Genomic DNA, 21,023 nt, shown 5'->3' on the forward strand with positions numbered 1-21,023 from the left:
GGCAGGGAGGAGGAATAAGGGGATGAGAAGGCGGAGAGCTCCCCGCTGGCTGCGGAGAGCGATCCCCGCGAGCCGCCCGCCCACTGTGGCCAGACAGCCCCTCGTCCCCCGGGCCGGGGCCTGGGATGGGGGCGGAGCGCGGCCGGCGCCCTCTGATTGGCTGCGGGCGTCGGGGCGCCGCTCCGCGATTGGGCCGCGGGGCTGTCTGGCGCGAGGGCGCTCGTGGTGGGGAGGGGGCGGCTGGAAGCTGCTGGAAGTCAGGGGGCGGGGCGGGCGCGGGCAATCGGGGGCGCGGGCGGGGACGCGGGGACGCGGGGGCGCGGGGGCGCGGCGGGGGCGCGGGGGCGCGGAAGGAGGGCCGAGCGGGTCACCGCCCCCGGCCCCTCCCCGGCCCCGCCCCGCGCGCTCCGACCGCGGGCGGCCAGGGGGCAGGCGCGCCGGTCGCTTCCCCGTCCTCGGCGTCGCCCGGCTCAGTCGCGGGCGAGCGGCGCGGGCGGCCGGAGCGCCAGGCAGGCCATGGCCACCACCAGCACCACGGGCTCCACCCTGCTGCAGCCCCTCAGCAACGCCGTGCAGCTGCCCATCGACCAGGTACCCGAGGCGGCCCCGCTGGCACCGCGCCCTCGCCGCCCCCTCCGCGGCCGTGTGCCATCCGCGCGGGACCCGGGACCCGGGGCGCGGGCTGGGGCGGGGGCGAAGGGAGGAGGCGACCCGCTTGTTATTGTCCGCCTGGCGCCCGCTGCCCCCCCCCCCCAGCTGCCCACCCAGCCCCCACCCCGCCCGGGCAGCCCGGGGGGGCTCCGGGCACCGACGTGCGCGCGTGCATGCTTGGCCCTGCTCCCTGCCACAGCAGCGCCCGACCCGGGGCGTGCGTGCACCGCGTAGTCGGCGATCGGAGTCCCGAAGCCGGTTCCAGGGCGTGTGGGCACGGGTGTAGACAGTGCGTGGAAAGGCTGTGCTTTGGGGGAGCCGGGGTGTCTGTGCCCTGCGCGCGTGGCACCCGATACTCCACGGGGAAAGGATGGACATGCCTAGGTGGAGGGTGCGCTGGACACGACGTGTGTGGCGTGGAGGAGGCCAGCTCAGGGGTCGGCGACCGGCTCTTTGGGACAGTTTGCGTGGAAGTGCGGCGTATTCAAGAGAGAGAGGCAACAGTTTGGGGCAAGGCAGGCAGGGGTTAGGAAGAAAAGGCAAAGTGAGTTAATGATCCCAGGGTGTCTAGCGGAGAAAGTGGCAACCTTGTAGATGGAAACACCTCCGCCCCCGCCCCCCCCCCCCCAAAAAAGCATTTGACACAGTATAGGGAAGAGTGACATTTAAGTCCTCACTTTGAGTTTGCATGAAGGGCCTAAGGGTTACTGAGATATAAACAGGATTGTGTGGGAAAAGCAGCGCCATTTTTATTCAGAAAAGAAAGTTTGGGAGTATTTGTCAGAGTGACATTTAGGGTAGTTGGTGGGGCAGAGATAATTGCTTTAGCCCCAGGCTAGAGGTAGTGCACTGAAAATTTTGCTTAAAATTATTTCAAGTGGACTTGATCTAGAAGTGTTTGCACTTTCCAAGGGATCCGGGTTCACTGTCCTCCCGAATGTGTTGCTGTCATTGATGTCATCAGGGATTTCATTTATAATACTGGATTCCTCTGTGTCCAGACTCCGTTTCATAGCAGCAAGACGGGAAACGACCCCTGTGTCTAACGTTATGACACTAAGTGCTTTGTGCTTCAGTGTTTTAAAAAGTAAAATAAAAGTATGTTCAATGAGTATAAAAAAATTCTACCTCTGTTCAGATCTGAATTCCTTACTTATAGCTCAGTAATAGCTGTTGGTTCTTAGTAAATACCTAGGCCCCATACATCTTGAACTACAATTATAATGTGAATCTTGTTAACAGATTAAAGTGCCACTAATGAAATTAATCGCACACTATAAGAAAGTAGTCTTCTCTGTTTATTAATAAACTGATCAGAACTTATGGTTTTTCGTCTTCTCAGCCCTGTGGAGAATTCTCACTTTTCTGAAGTGAAGCACAGTGTATGGCCTTTTAGTGTATTACAACCCTCCTTGACTTAAGTAGGTTGCTGCCAGGGTATCAGCAAATGCAGGGTAGGTATCTTGTTTAAAAATTGTTTTGCCAATGAGAGCAAGAGAGATAGGCCTATAGCTTTTCACTTATTGTAGGGTACAAGATTATGCTCTCTTTCTCCCTCTTTCTCTGTTTCATTTTCTCTCTCCCTATCACGATGAAGTATTTTCTCTACTGTGCTCATGCCTTCTAATTTATATAATGCCTGTGCCTTTAAAAGTGATTTAATATAATAACCTCATTTAAAAATCTCAGCAATCCAGAGCAAGTTCTTTTTAGTGCTGACATAAGCAGGAGAATCAAGGGAAGGGGACAGGACTTAAAATTTTGACTTTCCTCCTTTATTATCTACAGGTTTTGATTTGGTACCTTGGACACCTTTGTTCTCTTGAGACCGTTCTGAATTTGCATAGCCACTTGTATTTTGGGTTGTTTTCTCTTAGCAAGTCTTAAGAATATTAGATTAATACCACACAAGCCTTAACTTTTTATGGTAGTAATAAACTGTTTCTCTGAAGCACCAAAGAATTGACTTTTTTGCTGATAAAGCACTTGGAATAACTGAAAACTCATTTAGTAAAATTGGATGAATAAGTAGTCACTGAGCCATTATTTTGAAGTTGAGCAAAATAGAAATGAATTTTGGTAACATGTAAATAACTGGGTCCCAGTTGAGAGAAAGCCTAAGAATTAGTTGTAATCAAATAGTGTGATTCAACAGGAAAAAGACAAATCAGGAAATGAAAAGTGTAAAAATATAACTTGTTAGTGTGTTAATTTGGTATGCGCTAATTGACAGTGTTTTGAAAATTTAGGAAATTATAAAAGCAGTTATTTGATGTCAGAGGAAGAGAAGGACCTTAGAGAAATAGTTAAACTTTCTTACTAGAGTGAGTGTGGAATTCATGAAATGATAGAAAGTACTGGTATGTATGGAATAGAAGAATGCAGGTTGCAGGGTCAGGTAGGAGAAAAAGGAAGAAATATGTTGCAGTAAAGACCAGGCAAGGAACAGGGACAAAAGATTTTGCCTGCCTTAGGCTCCTGGATTCTTTCCTCTTTTCTGAGAACTCTGGAGTGACCTTGAGGTAACCGTAGTATTTGTTCAGTAGGTCTTACATTTAAATAAAAATATAAAATCTGGTATTTAGTGAGGTTCGATGATGCTTTAAGATGGGAAGTGTTTAGCATCTGATGTTTCCCCTTTCTAGGCCTTGCATTCCAGGCGACTTTATTTCTAGAGCGGTTAGTTATCATTAAAGGAATATCTGGGGGGATTTGGCCTGAGGGAGAGACAAGGGCCAAACGTGCTATCGAGAAGACATCAGGTGTCATTGAACAGAATCGTATTCTTTATTAGTTGGCTATGTGGTGACTTTTTTAAAAACTCCAACATGAATACCAAACAAGGGAGAATAATTGTGTCCAGATCAACCTATTATTTTTAAGAGGTTTTTTTGTTTTTATTTTTTAACCTGAATATATATGTTCTATTGCATTTGACTTACCTCACTTCTGAGTTATCAGACTGAGGGGCTCTCTAGCCCTCTTCTTCCTCCCTCTCTTTACCCTTCCTTTCCTTTCCGTTTAAACCATTTTTCTTTCCTTATTTCCCTTGATGCTGTAATTACTATGAAATTGGAGTAAGATTCCCTGGTGACGTGATGTCCAGGATGGCATACTTGGCCGACAGCCAGTGAGGGATGAGACTGACCTCATCGAACAGTCCTGTCTGGGGACAGGGTCCTTGTTTTAGAGATGACGTGCTGAACTTTTTGGGGCTGGGAGAGGGGGCAAGAGGGAGACTCGAGATATTCGGAAAGGTTTGGGGGAGGGAGGAAGAAGGACCAGCTGTTGTAACCAATCCTGCCAAGTCAGGTAATAATGATCACGGGTAACATCTTACAGTTTTCAGATCTCTTCCACATGCGTTATATTATTTTCCTGCGTCCTCACAACACCTTATGAAGTCAGATAAAATTCACGTCCTGAAGTGTGTTAGCTTCGGGTACGTATGTACGTATGGTATTAAGCATTTGAGTCAAAGGTCCATTTCAATTTCTATTCTGAACATGTGGCAAATCATTTTGACAGATCCATGTTTTAGATGCAGGTTGCCAGTGTGTTTTTGGAGGACGGGGTGGAGAGGAAGGGCTTTCCCAACACTCAAGTGCTGGTGGTGATGGCTGGAGTGGGGAAAGCCGTGTGTGTACAGGGGGAGAATCCTCGTTTCCTTCTTTTTGGTCATTTCGTTGATTGACGGGTTGCTGTATATTCTCCCCCGCCCCATGCCATGTAAACAACCAATGAAGTGAAATAGTATATTAGGGAAAAGAATAGTTTAGAACATTAACTGCCTTAATCCTCTGACGATTCTGTGCTGTGATGAACCCCATTTTATAGATGAAGACATAAATGACGTTCTCAGTTTTGAGCCTTTTGAAGATGCTGACTTTTAGGAGAAGAAGGTGAATGGCAACAAAACAAGCAAATCAAAGGTCTATTTTACTTTAAAGTTGCCATTTGAATGCTTTAGGTTTTGGACATAAATATTTAACTCATTTGTCGCTCCTGTCTACTTTTACGCCCGTAATGAGCCTCAGCCTTCATCCTGAGAGCCCTGCCATACTGAGGCAATCTGCTGTGGAAGATTCCTTTTCATCAGGAAGGCATATGGGCCTGAGAATCTTGAATCTGTATTTTGGGCCCTGTCAGTTACCTAATTTTAGAAATGTCACTTTACATAAATGAGTTTCCCCCTGTGTAAAATGTGTGTTGCACTTAGTTTTAAAATCCCATGATTCTGTGTTTGTTTCCTCAAGCTGCCTCAAATTCCTTTTGGACTGAGTTGGAGGGAGTATAAATATGAACTCAGGGGAGGAAAATGGACTAATAAATTTTGAAGTTGAAACCGCCTCTGTGGTTAATCTGAGGCAGTGAGGCAAAGGACCGCGTGCCCTGAATTGTAGTCCGTGTCGGTTTCCCTGTGTCTGTTTCCCTTCATCGGTAGGAAGTAGTCATGCCGTGGTGATGACTGGCTTGGAACCAGATTCTGCCAGCCTTGTGCTTGTTGGCAAATTACTGTATATTTCTTTAAGGCCCAGTTTCCTCACCTATAAAATAAAGATAATAAATAGTAGCTATTTGTAGATTATTGTGGAGATTAAAATACATAATCTATGTAAAGTACCTGGCTCCTAGTATACATCTGCTGCACGTTCCTTCCTTCTTTACAAATTATGAAATATTTGGAATTTGTCTTCTATTTTTCTTTTGGGAAGTTAACATCTGTTCACATATATTCCATTTTAAATCTCTAGGACTTCCTTTTTAGGAAGGGAAATATCAGGCTCAGGTTCAGTCCTATTCCCCACACAGTGATTAAACTAGGATTAAAATCTCGTTTTGAATTTGGAGTCAAAAGTGGTTTTTCTGCTTCCTCACTGTTCAAGAGTTCTTTGTCCCCTGCTTTAAAAATGCTTCCTGTGTTATTACTGCCTGGATAGGTACAAATAACCCTAGTCTCTGTTTACTGTGGCCCATCAGGGCTGACTTTCCAGGGAAATAATCAAAACAGCTCACACACAGCTTTGCCTGCAGTCGATTTAACAGGTGGGAGTCTACGATGATAGAACTTGGCAAGACTTCTTTAAAATAAAACAAGCTGTAAACAGGGCCCCCAGCAGAGTGATCATTTAATGATTTTACGAATGACATGGGTCCTGCTTTGGTAAATGTGTAGGGTTTGGAAAAGGGGAGGGATAGCTGATGTGTAGAAAGATAGAATTCGGATTCAGGAGATCTGAATAGGCGGCAATGATGTACCCCCCTCCTTTGCTTATCAGAACCCTCACTGTTCTTCCAAGCCCGCATCCAGTGCACCTCGCAGATGAATCTTTTGCTGAATCCCATCTGATGTGACTGCTGTTGTATTTGAACCACAGTAGCATTTTGGATTTGGCACTCTTCTGGCATTTATATTCTGCTTAGTGTTGTATGTATCCGGCAGGGTTCTGGTAGGAGACAGATTGAACTAGGTAACCAAGGAGACTTTAAGAACCATTTACTAAGATATGGGCAGGTTTAGGGAAATCAGCAAGGAATAGGGTGGTCTCCCAGGACCAGCTCCTCTAGGCCTGGAGGGGCCAGAGGAAGGAAGGGCAGAGCCCTAAGGGGGTCCGAACCCCACGAGGGGAGCTGTGGGGGCTCCTGCCAGGAGCAGCTGTGGCCCCCAGTGAGGGACCCATCCAGCCTGCGGTGGGCTTGAGGGAGGGGGTGAGGGGAGATGAATACCCCACTCCCTCCCATCCTCTCTTTCCTGCTGGTGCCTCCTTCAGAGGGCAAGTTGATACTTTGGGGACACAGAGAGTGGGTCTGGAGGCGTGGAAATCCTGTGCAGGACGTTGTGATTACTGGTGTGTCCTTTACGTGAGTGTTACTCGTCTCTCTACGTGATGAAGACAAACAAAACACCCTTTGTCAGGCCCTTAAGGCACATTCTTACTCTGTCTCTTTCTTCTCAGTCGCATGTTTTGAAAGAACAGTTGAATCTTGCTAATCTCTGCTCACGCTCACAACCATTATAATCAGGCTTCTGCCTGCCGCACTAATAGCCACATCCAGCGGCAAACTGTGTAATACTGATTAGTGACTTCTTGCTTAAACCTCTTCGCAGCTTCCCTGCTGCCCTGTGCGGTGCTTTTTCAAGTGTGGCTGTGAGACCACTTGTATCAAAAATCATGTGGGATTGTTGTTATATATTCCCAGGCTCTACCCAGAGCTACCCAGTGAGGGCCAGGGAACCTACATTTTTAAGCAGGCTCATTCTTACCCACCTTCTCCTACCATCAGAGGTAGAGAGCTACCTGGCCACATTTTTTTAAGGTTCTCCATATTACTAAAAGGTTATCAAAGTGTGACACATTTTTAAAATGTTTGCATTTAACCGATTAACTTGTAATCTCCAAAAGGTCATGCAGTGTAATTGTGCTATTGACAATATAGTCACAATATACGGGAAGAATAAAATTCATAAGTGCACACTAGGCAGTGTGGCCGGCCCCCAGTTTTCAGTTGAATGATGTCCTTGTCCCTTTCCAGTCCTGTCATTGTATCTCTAGTGACTGCATGTGTAACCTCATGTGTAGAAAATGTCAGAAGTCTAACTTTGGGGTCCTTCTGGGCTGAGAGGCCTGCCCTGTGAGAGGCCCTGCCCCACCCATTCTCAGGCCTGCTTACCTCTGGGAACCCCTGGCCCACAGGAGAGGCCTAGAACCTCCCGAATATGGCTGCCAGCTCCTTTTCTGTTATTCGGGCCCTGCCCCTACTTTGGCCACCCCTCACACACCCACACTCTCTCCCCAGAGGAGCAGGAAATTGCCAGAAGCCCCCATGCACGTGGCAGTGGCCGGGCTGGAAGTGCAGTCCTGCCTGGTCTGCTGCCCAAAGGACCTGCAGAACCAGTTAAGTTCCCCCAATACGTTTTCTTATCTTTTAACTCCATGCCTTTGATCAAACTATTTCCTCTGCCTGGAATCCCCTCCACACTCCTTGGGGTCGGCAAACCCATATTTTGCGATACTCCGCTAAAGCTTATGCCTCCTGGGTGAAGCTTTTAAAGATCTGCCCCATCCTTTCCAGTCGCGCGTCACTGCCCATGGGGCCACTGTGCGCGTCTACCGCGGGCACAGGCGGTAGGTAAGTACATGCTGCTGCCTGAGGCTGTGGGCATCCCCGGCGGAGCCCCTTCCAGGAGCTGTTTCTCGAACCTCGGCAGCGGTTCTGCAGTGAGGCTGGCGCTGCAGAAGAAGCTCGAAGAGAAGGTAGACAGGTAGTCGTCCTGCTCAACCTCTGTCCTTCGCTCTGGGCTCCCCCAGCCTCTCCTGTGTCTTCCAAGCAAAAGCCCAGCATCGCCTCGATCTGGCTCTTTCAGGAGTGGGGTAAGGGGCACATGTTGGGGGTCTTTGCCCCTTTCCACAGCTGCCTGTCAAGGGTGTGTACCCTCCTCGCTCTCGGAAGTGGTGGTCCGAGAACCCCCGCTGGTTGGCGTGATCTGGTCGCCCTTGTCCTTGTCAGTCGGGGCCTCGGGGGAGTTGCCTCGGCTTTCCCTGCTCTGACGGCACCTGCAGCATGTCATTTTTTTTGCTTACTTCGCGCGCCTCCCTGCCAGGGTGTAAGTTCCTCAGGCACAGGGCCTGTCACTCAGGTTTGCCTCTCTCGCGCTCAGGACCGCCGTGGGCACGAGGGCATCCGGAGTGAGCGGCTCGCGTGGTGAGGAGCACAGACCTGCTAAAGTTCCGCTCATCACTGATTGGCGGGGCGCTCCAGGCACTGACTGCGCTTTCCTAAGCGGCAGGTCCCTGGTCTGCATCCCGGGGTGGGTGAGGGCCCCTCCCACAGGGCTGAGGCTGGCATCAGGGGTCCTGCCAGCAGCGGGCCGAGCACACGGAGCTCAGTCCGTGCTGGGTGTTGCAGCTGCAGAGCTGCTTTTCCAGGGCTTGTGGAGGACACGGTGTGTACGTGCCTCGGGTGCATCAGGGTTTGCAGTGCCCGTTTGCCGTGATGCATCCTGCAGGCATTGGAGTGTCCGGCGTGTGCCGGACAGCGTGCTGGCCGTGCGGGATACAGAGGAGAAGGTGGCTGCGGTTTAATGCAGTGGTTCTCACACTTTCCAAGGCAGCAGCTACCAGAGGGGTTGGCCGGGCGGCCAGGCGGAGGCTCCCGGCCGGGGTGGTACCCGTGCCCAGCTTCTGAGCAGCCCTGCGCCAGGGGCTCTCGGGGATCCTTTTCCCGGGGACACTTCACTTTTCCAGCATCTTTCATTGGCACCCACACCCTCCCCGGCTGGAAGGCTGGTCGTGGGGTCAGGACAGCAGTGGCGTCCCCTCCCTGGATGGGGTGCTGCCTTGTCTCTGGCGCTCCTTCGGCTCCCCAGCTGGCCGAGCTCCGCAGATCGGGGTCAGGTCACTGTGACTCGGTCCCTCCGTGTGGGCACTGCCGTGCTTCCTCCTAGCTGCGCAGCCGCAAGAGTTACGGGGTGCCTCTGCTGTGAGTGTTTACGTAAAGGGCTGCACAGTACATCTCCGTGGGTTAGAAGGAAGCTGTGTAAACCTTCCTGGCTGACTTTTACTTTCCTCAGGAGGGTTACTTAAAAGGAGATGTGCAAAGCATTGAAGAATTTTGGAGGAATGTGACTGATGATTCAAAGGAAAATGAAGATAACCGTGAGAGGTACCAGTATCCCCAGCTAACGATTACACTGTCATTACACTGTTGGGTGATAAGGGGTGACTGGAAAGAGAAGCTCTATCAGCATTGTTATCAAGCTATTCAGAAAAAAAAGAAGCCTTCAGAGTGCAGAACTGTCTTTCTCCAGAAAGAACAAAGGGCTGTCCTTACAGCCCTGTGGGGGGGGGGGGGCCCTGCAAGAGGGCTCTTTGCGGATATTACCCCTCCAACCCCTTGTCCCCCGGGGAAGCCTGGCTTTTGGCCGGCAGCAGGTGTCATCAAGGGATCCTCCCTGGGCGGCCTGTGTCCCTGTGGAGTGAGGAAGCCAGGGGCCAGCCCAGTTGCCAACTAGACAGACCTCCCTCTTCCGTGAACGTGTGGGCCTCTGACCAGCTTGCCTTGCTCCTGTCTCGGCATCGGACAGAGATGCCACATACTTTCTGTTTTAATCCATAATCCCACAGAAACTTTTTTAGTTTTTAGAGGTTTTCTGTGCCAAACTAGATATCTGTAGAAGGTCAGAGTTGTAGATAATATATACTTTTAGACATATTTAAGTTACTCAGTTACATGTTATTTTAAAATAAATAGCCCCCAGCTTATACAAACAAAAAATTCTGAATCCTTTCAGTTTCTTTTTGAAGGTAGGTTATAGGTAAAACTAAGCATATTAAAGACATTCAGGTGATACTTACCTTGTTAAAACTGGAGAGAGAGGCTCTGCCTTTTTTTTTTTTTTAATGTAATTTTTATTTATTTATTTGGCTGTGTTGGGTCTTCGTCTCTGCGCGAGGGCTTTCTCCAGTTGCGGCGAGCGGGGGCCACTCTTCATCGCGGTGCGCGGGCCTCTCACTGTCGTGGCCTCTCTTGTTGCGGAGCACAGGCTCCAGACGCGCAGGCTCAGTAGTTGTGGCTCACGGGCCTAGTTGCTCCGCGGCATGTGGGATCCTCCCAGATCAGGGCTCGAACCCGTGTCCCCTGCATTGGCAGGTGGACTCTCAACCACTGCGCCACCAGGGAAGCCCGAGGCTCTGCCTTTTGCAAAACCACTAGTTTCAAAACCGCTCGTCCTCTGGGTGCACAATAAATAGTGATTGAGTTCAATGTATCTGATTTACCAACATCAAATTTCAAAGATAAATGTAAAGACTTGCAGTGAAGTTCTCGAAGTTAACTGTATAGAAGGAGACTTGCCTGAGACCAGGATTAAATTTTATGAATAAACCATGGGAGTTTCTGTTTACTGTAAGGTGTTGTTACCCGATGAGGTCATGGCTTAGGTGAAGTAGTTAGTGCCAACATAAATTCCAAATTCACGTGTCTAGAGGTTGCCGGGCAAGGAACATGAATGGATATGAATGTAGATGCGGCCATTTTTTGAGATATGGGCAGCATGACCACATGGAAATCCCATGCCCAGGCTAAAAGGAAAGCCCCCCCCCTCACATTTGCTGATGGTTACCGAAGCTGATTTTTCAAGGGAAGCTGGAATTCTGGATTTTTTGGTGAAAATTTGTGATTTTTGAAACTTTGGCTCAAGTTTTCTTAAGTCTTCTGTTTTTTGAGCCCAAACAACATAGCTAGGCCAGATTTAGCTCATTGGCCGTCAGGAAGTAGGTAGCAGTCTCTGTTACAGTTGGTGGCAGTCATTCCAATCTGAGCAGCGCTGTGCTCTCCTGAGATGTCGGAGGAACCTTGACAGGCCCGATTATAACCACAGCAGGGCAGTCAGGGCTGCAGAAGGCTTGCGAACCATGTCATGGGATTGTTGAAGATGTAATTCTCGTATTTCATCACTTAGTAATCTCGTCCTTAAACTGGCCAGCAGGATTTCAGGTTAAATTTTGTATGACTAGTTCTAGTCATTTGGAGAGGGTCACACCTTAGAAATAATCTTGAAAGTTAATATCCCATTAAAGTGGGAAGGTTGGACTTTCACACCGCTATCATTTTGTTCTTTTTGCAGATCCAGTATTTCAATTATTAACTGGCCTAAGTGGTCAAGGCTATCTTATGGGTGTGATGTTAAAAAAAAAATGTCTAGCTAGTAGAGAATAAAGTCTCTTGGAAAGGTCTTGATTGCCCAATAAGCCCCTACCAATTTTTCAGGTTTTTAAAGTGTACGTTGAATTTTGGCCAGCATATTTTATCTCGTGATAACTGTTCAGGCTTTGGAGTTTAAGTTTAATCTACAGTGTGTTTCACTGCAAGTGTTAGGGTGCCTTTTCTAATACTGGGACTGGCACAGCTGTTCATGTTAGCTGCTTACCAAGGATAGAAGTCACGAAGATTTTTGGTGTCTGCGTAGAGCCGAGAGGACAAGGTAGAAGTACCCTTTGGCTGGTATTTAGTATCTTTGGGGATGGCTAAGTGTCCTCAGTCTAAGATTACCATCCTTCTATGCGGTCCCTGTAGCTTTCCTGTAGTATGAGACTAGTTATGTCTTCTCCTTTTGTTCTTGGAAAATATTTTAAAAGCCACATAGTAAAGGAAAATCTTGGTATATTTGGCATCACAACATTGAGCTTCAGCCTTCCGTTAGATTTGAATGGAAATTCTGATAAACTAGTCAAAATTAAAGAACAGAATTTTTGGGTATTGTCGGTGTCGTTGGGTATTTGTTACACTTTTCCATATGGATTGGAAGGATTCATTTCTAAAGAGTTCGAGTTCTTTTTTAAGGTATAGGGAATATAAATTAATGGGGAAATAAATATGCTGTTCCAAGTAGGTTTTTGGCACAGGCTCAGTTTTAGCACATAGGACCATGAAATGATTGATGCAGTAACTTTGTTAGGAATGTGGCATTTGGTAGGAAACATGTGAGTCGATTTAGAAAAAAAATCCTGCTCGGAATATTAAACACAGAAGGACGTTGGGACCATTTCAGCAAAGACAAAATAGATTAGAATAGTGCCAGAAGGCTGGTCTTGGATTGTTTTCCTTTTTGTATTGATTTTATTGAAAGCAGGAACCTCTGGAAAATAATGAAAATATTAAATTGCTTTTGCCCATTTTGTCCCTAACTCCAGATTTGGTAAATGCACCTTTCAGCTCTTGTAAAATGAAGGAGAATGTCGTACAGACCAGCGCCCTGGCTAGGCTAGTACCGTGGGTAGCAAGGAGATAAGCTATCTTTACGTTGGACAGTAAACAGTGAGCAGCAGGGCAAGGTACAGCAAGGGAAAACCAAATGTGTATTAGTATAAGTTATATATCGGGGAGGATGGACTGGATCAGAATTAAGAGCCTTCTCTCACACTGGGACCCCAGGAAACAAGGTAGCAGCAGTGCCGAAGACAGACCTTTGACAAATTGGCATCATTCTGAGAATCGTAGAGTTGGGAAGTTTTAGTCTATAGTGAGTGCTGTTACTTTTAGAACATTTTTATAAAAGGAAGTTGCTGGCTTATTGGTATCATTTTAGATATTACGAATTACCACGTTGGCAGTAAAGATGGAAAAGGGTAAGTAGGTATTGTTGTTCATCGAGCACCTGGTATAGGCCAGGGGTTTTCTAGGCCCTGGAGAGATGCAGAGATGAGTGAGAGCTGGTCTGGCTCCTGAGCTTCTAGTCTAGAGGGAAGAGAAAGACTGACGCATCTGCACAGCATGCAAAGGTGTGTCAGAAGAGAGATGCTGGACGTAGCTTGGATAAAGCTGCTGCAGGGAGCCCCAACAATAAGTCAGGGCCTTTAAAGGTAATAGACTACCTGTGTTCTCACATAAGTTTTGATGTAAATGGTCCAGATTGGTGGATAGTTCCACTTCACCTGGTCCTACAGAGACCAGTGTTCCTTCCAACACACTGTTCTGCTACCTGGGGCCTTATCGCCTGATTGCAGTTGAGGCTGGTTTGTTGAGGGCAGTGGCCCTTAAGCGTGAGGTTGCATGAGCATCCCCTGTGACACTGGTTAAAACACAGGTTGCTGGGCCCTATGACCAGAGTTTCTGATTCAGTTAAGTCCGAGTTTGCAAGTGTGACAGGTTCCGAGGTGACGTTACTGCTGCTGGTCTGGCAGCCAGACCTTGAGAACTTAGGGGGTTCAGTCCTCCAGCAGACAAGGGGGGAAAGAACCCCTGTGGCTGCAGCTGTGGGCCAGAAGTGGCACATGCGCGTTACTTTGACCGTCCTTCCTTTTGCCAGAGCTCTGTCCCATGGCCACAGGTCACAGCAAGGATGTGGGTGGGGTGAGGGCTGGTAAATGTGGCTCGTCTGTGGGAGGGCAGGGCAGGCTCCGCCATGCTGGCATCGTCTAGGGAAAAACAGCCGTAACTCGGGCTTGGATTGGTCAGGGCAAGGTAACGTCTGAGCCAGAATCTTGAAGGATAAATTTTCCTGGCATCCCAGAGCAGAAGTGCGACTTGTAGTTAAGGAAGCAAGGAAAGCGGAAAGCAGGGCAGGCTCGCCCCTTGAATAAGTATTGATTGATGGCCAGGCTTTTTGTGAGGCCTCGAGCTGCAGAGACTAGAGGGGAGATGGGCGGGGTCTGATGCAGCTGATTAAAAAGCAAACAGGTTTCGTGTGTTAAGAGTCTAGCAGTTAAGACCGTGGGTTCAGGAACCAGCTTAGATTTGAGCTGTGGTTCTGTGTGAGTGGCTTGAACCTTGCTTTATCTGCATTGCTGAGCCTCGTGGGTAGGAAGCACTCTGTAAATGTCGGCGATCATGGTCATCGCACCTTTGGTGTGAACTGCTTGTGTGAAACGAAATCCTCATGGGAGTCTCTGGTGAATGGCCTTCTGGCTTCTGCGTGAACACATCTGTGCTGGAGAGCTTGCTCCCTTCGCTAGGGCAGCCAAGGCCATTTCTGGGTAGCTGTCATGGTTAGAAGGTTTGTCATCTTGGTGCTTACAGACTTTCTGGAACAATCCGGAAGTGGTCTGAATAAGCCCACCTCTTCATGGTCACCTTTTGGATTGTTGGGGACATTCCGTCTGTCTTCACATGGTTGGCTTATGAACAAGTACACTTTAGTAAATTAGGTATTGCTACCCCTAAATCTTCTACTTTGGAAATGCAGAGGCTCATGAGTGAACGTTTCTAGCTGTCCTGGGATGGGTAGCCCTGCACCTGAAAGCCTGGTTTCCAAGGGTTGCCCTCTTTAGAGCATTGCATACTTGTTTGAAGATTTATTGCTTTTTGCCTCTATTATTTGCTAGAATGTACTAAAAATAAAAATAAAATTGCTGATTTGGTAATAGGCATGTTCTTTGAGACAGTGATATTTGAGACACTGATAGAAACCACTAGGCGTACCCCGAATACCACTTCTTTAGGCTCAGTGGACTCCTGGTACTCATGGATTATTGTGTTCAGGCGTGAGAAAAAGAGCATCACTGAAGAACGTGGATGAAATGCTGGAAATGTGTTATCTAAGGTTGCCTTGAAATAGGGGTCCCTCAAATCACAATTTTGGTCAAATGTCTGATGGCTGAGTGTTAAAATCAGTAGTGAGTTAAAGCTGAATATTATCCAGACAAATCTCAAAAATTTCTTTGTCTTCCACTCCTGAAAATGGTTGATGGTGTCCTGTAATCATTTCTGCAAACAGTTGTTTCTTTGTAGATTCAAAACAATAGGAATTCTCTTCTTAAAACATTCTTTTTTTTTTAACATCTTTATTGGAGTATAATATAATTGCTTTACAATGGTGTGTTTACAATGGTGTTTGCTTTATAACAAAGTGAATCAGCTATACATATACATATATCCCCGTATCTCCTCCCTCTTGCGTCTCCCTCCCACCCTCCCTATCCCACCCCTCTAGGTGGTCACAAAGCACCCAGCTGATCTCCCTGTGCTATGCGGCTGCTTCCCACTAGCTATCTGTTTTACATTTGGTAGTGTATATAAGTCCATGCCACTCTCTCACTTCGTCCCAGCTTACCCTGCCCCCTCCCCGTGTCCTCAAGTCCATTCTCTACGTCTGCGTCTTTGTCTTTATTCCTGTCCTGCCCCTAGCTTCTTCAGAACCATTTTTTTTTCTTAGATTCCATATATATGTGTTAGCATACGGTATTTGTTTTTCTCTTTAAAACATTCTTATGAAGACTACTGATCTCAGGTTTAATTAGTGAGAATAAAACATGTTTTGGGAACCCCAATTCTCTTTAATACTTACCTTTTTTTCCATACTCCTTATATATTTTTATTACATATGTATGATTCATTATGGATATTATTGTGTGTGAGTTTAGCATTCTTTCTCCTTGTGAAATTGAGATGGCAGAGCTAATTATTCTGCTTTTAATTCATTTGCATAAGATGTATAGAATTCCCAAATAGAGCTTTTTCATTAAAAAAGGTCAGTTTTTCATGATTTAAAACTAAATAACTAAAAATCGAATACGGTTCTTAAAGATTATTTTGTTTTATGTTAGTACACTAAACAATTTTATAAGTATAATATAATTATAAAATACTATAATCTCCTATTGACTTATAAAAAATTTTATAAAAATTTTCCTCAGTGAATATAATGTTCTTCCTAAAGCTGTCATATAAATGAACCCTTTCTCAACTCTCACATTAACTCATTTGCTTTCCTGTTAATAGTTTCATACTCATCAGTTATAACAGCATTTTACTCTCATGATAATAAGCACATATTCATATTTTAACTGATAGAATATTAATATATAGGCACACAAGGTGATTTCACACCAATTTAAATGTACAATTCTTATCTATATATATATATATTTGAAAGTTAATATTCATTTATGAACAATAGATATGAATGACATGCACTGTTTATATTACTGGTGTTATTTTGCTGATCAGAAATGACAGTAGGATTAAAGACCTAAATGTAAGACTGGAAACCATTAAAATCCTAGAAGAAAACATAAGCAGAACACTCTTTGACATAAATCGTCATAATCTTTTTTTGGATCTGTCTCTGAAGGCAAACTAAACAAACGCAAAAATAAACAAATGGGACCTAATTAAACTTAAAAGCTTTTGCACAGCAAGGGAAACTATTGACAAAACAAAAAGATAACCTACTGAATGGGAGAAAATATTTGCAAGTGATATGACAAATAAGGGATTAGTATCCAAAATATATAAACAGCTCATATAGCTCAATATTAAAAAACCAAACAACCCAATTAAAAAATGAGCAGAAGACCTGAATAGACATTTTTCCGAAGACAACATACAGATGGCCAACAGCCACATGAAAAGATGCTCAAGATCGCTAATCACCAGAGAAATGCAAGTCAAAACCACAGTGTTATCACCTCACACCTGTCAGAATGGCCATCATCAAAAAGACCACAAATAACAAATGTTGGTGAGGATGTGGAGAAAAGGGAACCCTCCTACACTGTTGGTGGGAATGTAAATTGGTGCAGCCACTGTGGAGAACAGTATGGTGGTTCCTCAAAAAACTAAAAATAGAACTACCATATGACTCAGCACTTGCACTCCTGGGTATATATCTGAAGAAAACAGAAACACTAATTCGAAAAGATACGTGCACCCCAACGTTCATAGCAGCATTATTTACAGCAGTGACGATATGGAAGCAACCTAAGTGTCCATCAACAGATGAATGAATAAAGAAGAGGATATATATGTGTGTGTTTTTGTGTGTATACAGGAATGAAATTTTGCCATTTGCAACAATATGGATAGACCTGGAGGGTATTATGCTTGGTGGAATAAGTCTAACAGAGAAAGACAAATGCTGTATGTTATCATCTATATGTGGAATCTGAAAAATGAAAGGAATGAATAAAAAGAAATTTACAGATCTAGAGAACAGACTAGTGGTTACCAGTCTGGAGAGGGAAGCGGGGAGGGGCAGGATAGGGATAGGGGATTAAGAGGTACAAACTACTATGTATAAAATGAATAATCTACAAGGATATATTGTACAGCATAGGGAATATAGCCAATATTTTATAATAACTTTAAATAGAGTATAATCTATAAAAATATTGAATCACTATGTTGTATACCTGAAAGTAATGTAATATTGTAAGTCAACTGTACTTCAATTAAAAAAAAAAAAAAAAGAAATGATAGATTAGTCTATCTCAAGTGATAAAATTGAGATAAGTGTGAAATTCAAGGATGCTAGATAGAAATGACCAGGAAAAAGGCATTAGGCCTTTTTGTCCTTTTACAGGCCAAGATCCAGAGCAAAGCAAAATCGTGGATTTGGGCTGAATAACAGGGTGAAACCAAACTTTAGTTCATCTATAACTTGAAAAGTTGGCAAAATTAGGGGTTTTTTTTTGTTTTGTTTTTTGCTCATTGGGAGCTGATCCTTCTAACATGTAGATGTGTTTGACATGTGTGCATTTCCAATTTCGTGTGTTTTCACTAATGTATTTTGTATCCTAATAGGGAACTGAATATAGTTTGTGTGTTTTCTATCTGATTTTAAAAGTAATATATATTCATTGTATAAAATTTATAAAACACAGAAAGGTATAAGATGAAAATTTAAAAATCACTCATTGTTCTTCACCTTTTGCTACCTTTCTTTTTAGTGTGTGTATATTTAAACAAAATTGCCTGCATACTGAATGTAAGATTTTTGTAACCTTTTGTTTTTACGTAACACTTTGTGAGTCACTTCCAATTTTATTCAATTGATTTTCAAAACCAATATAATGTTCCATCATTTGGATATAGTTAATTATTAACTATTAACTAGTTAACTATTAATTAAATAGTTAATTATTCCTCTGTTGTGTACAATTTTTTGGTATCATGATATTGCAGTAAATTTCTTTATATATTCGTTTGGTGCATACTTGTTTATTTCCTTAGGAAAAGAAGTTTCCTGAGTCTGAAACAATGTGCAGAATCACTGGTTTTGAAACAATTATTAGAACTTTTGCTTTTGCTTTTAATTTATTACAGTTTATTTTCTCCTTTAATATTTTAAGTTGTTTTCACTGTTTATTTCTTCATACTTGCACCCTTTAGAAGTTACATTGCCTTGTTCTTCAGTACTTGAATGTTTTATGAGTCAGAAAGTTACCGGAACTCCCCAGCTTGGGTGGTGTCAGCTCTGGTCCAGTGCCTGTGCTTTCCCCACTGCCTTTACCAAGTGCTGAAAGGATTGAGATTATGCCTTAGAGGCGTGGCCTCCTTTTATCCCTTGCCTCTGGGCATCTTCTGCTCTGTTTCTGTGTCTGTTTACTAGGTTATTTCCCCCACTAGACGGATCTTCCTTCTCTCCATTGCTGGTGCCCTCCCTCTGCAGGCATTTGTCAGATGTTTACATTGCATACAAGTTTATGATGATTATATTTCTAATTTTTAGAGAAATGACATTACATTCATTTTAAGACTCCGAACCATCTGGAAGTCTACCAGCAGGATTTATGCTCAACCTCTTCAGAGCATTTGCTCACCAGTTCTCCTTGCAGGCTTGGTTCCCATTCCAGTTGGTTTAGTGTTGAGAGAGTTAGACTCACCATGAAGAGGAACCACACCACTGGCGGGTCGGCTGGTACTGTTAGGGATGCTGGAGACTGGTGTCTGCCGCCTGCACACCTTGCTGGTGCCGTCTGCCTGCCTCGTGCTCCGAGGTCCTGAGCCCCTGCCAGCGGGGGTCATGGTTAATAGAGCAGACACTCCCATTTTTCCTTCCTCCTTTTAGAAGCCCTGCTTCATGTTCCTGAGAATAACAGGGAAAACTCCACTCTCTTGATTTCTCTACTTGTAGGTGAAGAAGAAACAAAAAATTATCACATAACTTTAATCTTGTAAAGGAAGTGATGGTAGGCATTTAGTGCAAATCATATGTCCTAGCCCTGCTCAGACCGCTGTGGGGAAATCCTCTTCTCACTTGGAATGGACCCCCAGGTCCCGCCATGATTCGGCCCTGCCGACCTCTCTAACCTCATTTCCTACCATTTTTTTCACCTCTACTTTGTCTCCACTGGCCTTCTCACAATTGCTTGAATACTGTGAGCACGATCCCACCTGGGGCCTTTGCCCTGACGTTCCTGCTCCCCAGATGTCTGTCCGGCTCGCTCCCTCACTTGCTGTAGCTCTCTGCTCAAGGCCTTCTAAAGGAGGCCTCCTCTGGTCTCCCCATCCCCAAAATAGAACCTCCTATCATTTTGCTCTTTGTCAGTCTTATTTTTTAAAATATCGACCTTACATTCTTTTGTACATTTTGACATTATACATTTATTTGTTTATTGTCTGTTTCTCTCACACTAAAGTGTAATCTCCATGAGAGCAGGGACTTTGTTTTTTTTTCTTTTTCCACTGTCTAGTGCCTGGAGCAGTGCCTGGCACATAGCAGGTGCTCAATACGGGTTTGTCTATTATATTAGAGAACTATCAATCTGATGATGATACGTGTTTTTTAGATTTTAATTTCTTGATGCTAACTGAATATAATTTACAGCAGCAAATGATAGAACAAATGACCTGTTTTAGCATTAACTGCTCTTTCCTTTTTGGAATTTCAGCTTAAGCTTAATGCAATACCAGTTTGGGAACTTATTTTTCTCTTGTTGTGAGGCAGTGGTTTCAAATGGTGATATTGCTGCTTTTTAGGAAGGAAACTTAACCTCTCTCAGCTGTAGAAGCCTCCATTCCCTCATATATAAAATAGAGATAATGATCATGTTGGCGTTTTCAGGTTCTAGTAATTAATAACCCTTTCTTGCCAAATTTAGCCCTGGCTGAGAGAGAGATACAAGAGTCAGACGTGGATCAAACCGTCAGCCTTACTGATGAAAGCTGAGTTGGAGGGTGTGACTTAGGGGTCCTGCCACGTGGAGTTCCCAGTACTTTACTCCTGAGTTAGGTTAACTCCTCCAACACAGGCAGAGCTGGGCGCCTGCAGGTTCCCCAGAAGGAGCAACTTCCCCAGTTAACTTCCCACACAGTGAAGCAGGCTGAGGCTGGCAGGTCTAAAGAAAGCCCCAAAGGTTTAGTGAAGTCTTTCCTCCTCTGATGGGGAGGATGGGGAGGATGGGGAGGGTGGGGAGGGGGGGGGAGGGGGGAGCATTGCACCAGAAGAAACAGGAGGCCCGGGCAACGGAGGGTTCCCCAAGCAGGTAGTACCTGTTGTGAGGAGGACTTCTGTAAGATATTTTCTCTGTAAAGAGTTTGGAACATAGCAAATGCTGAATACCTATTAGCCATTATTATTATAACACCTGTGCATGTCATTACTTATAGCAGTTATTGTACTGGACTATAATAGGTGTTTGTTTTTTCTTTAATGTTTATTCACTAGGGTAGACTGGAAGCTCTTGGGGGAAGGAACTCTTCATTATCTCTTGAATCTCCAATGCTAGACTAGCTAGTGTTGGCTTGTAGCAGTCAGTGAATGGATATTTGTTTGAGAAGAAGAATGGCTTACTGGAAAGAATGTGGGTTTTGGAGTCAGAAAAAGGGAATCTGCTTTAAATTCTTTTTAGACCAAGGAGGAGATAAGAAAGAGTGAATGCCAAGAAAGGAAAGTGGACTAATATATGCATGTTTAAGATTTTTAACAATAGTAGTTGAAACAATTTCTGCTTCATCAAAGAAAGTAGCTAAACAAAATAGCACACACCCAAAATGTTTCAGTTTATCTAGGTTTCGCTAGGTTTCTTTTCTTCACATTCATAGGTGGTGGTAAAGAAGTTAGGCTCCTGCAGAGTGACGGATAGTTTACGCATGTTAGGATGTGTTTCTAATTAAAAAGTAAGGACAGGGACTTCCCTGGTGGCGTAGTG

General features: G+C 45.0%; 1 protein-coding gene across 2 annotated transcripts in view; it reads left to right on the forward strand.

Moving 5' to 3' along the window:
• The first annotated feature begins 305 nt into the window (after positions 1-305).
• Positions 306-21,023, forward strand: part of MBOAT2 (membrane bound O-acyltransferase domain containing 2) — a 123,487-nt gene continuing 102,769 nt past the window's right edge. Inside the window, exon 1 of one of the 2 annotated variants that reach the window (XM_057558284.1) lies at positions 306-591. In XM_057558284.1, the coding sequence (XP_057414267.1) occupies positions 517-591 (75 nt within the window). In that variant the 5' untranslated portion in view covers positions 306-516. The remainder of the gene's footprint in view (positions 592-21,023) is intronic. The other variant, XM_057558285.1, reaches the window with a different exon arrangement.

This window comes from Balaenoptera acutorostrata, chromosome 12 (assembly GCF_949987535.1).
Source record: "Balaenoptera acutorostrata chromosome 12, mBalAcu1.1, whole genome shotgun sequence".
Lineage (NCBI taxonomy): Eukaryota > Metazoa > Chordata > Mammalia > Artiodactyla > Balaenopteridae > Balaenoptera > Balaenoptera acutorostrata.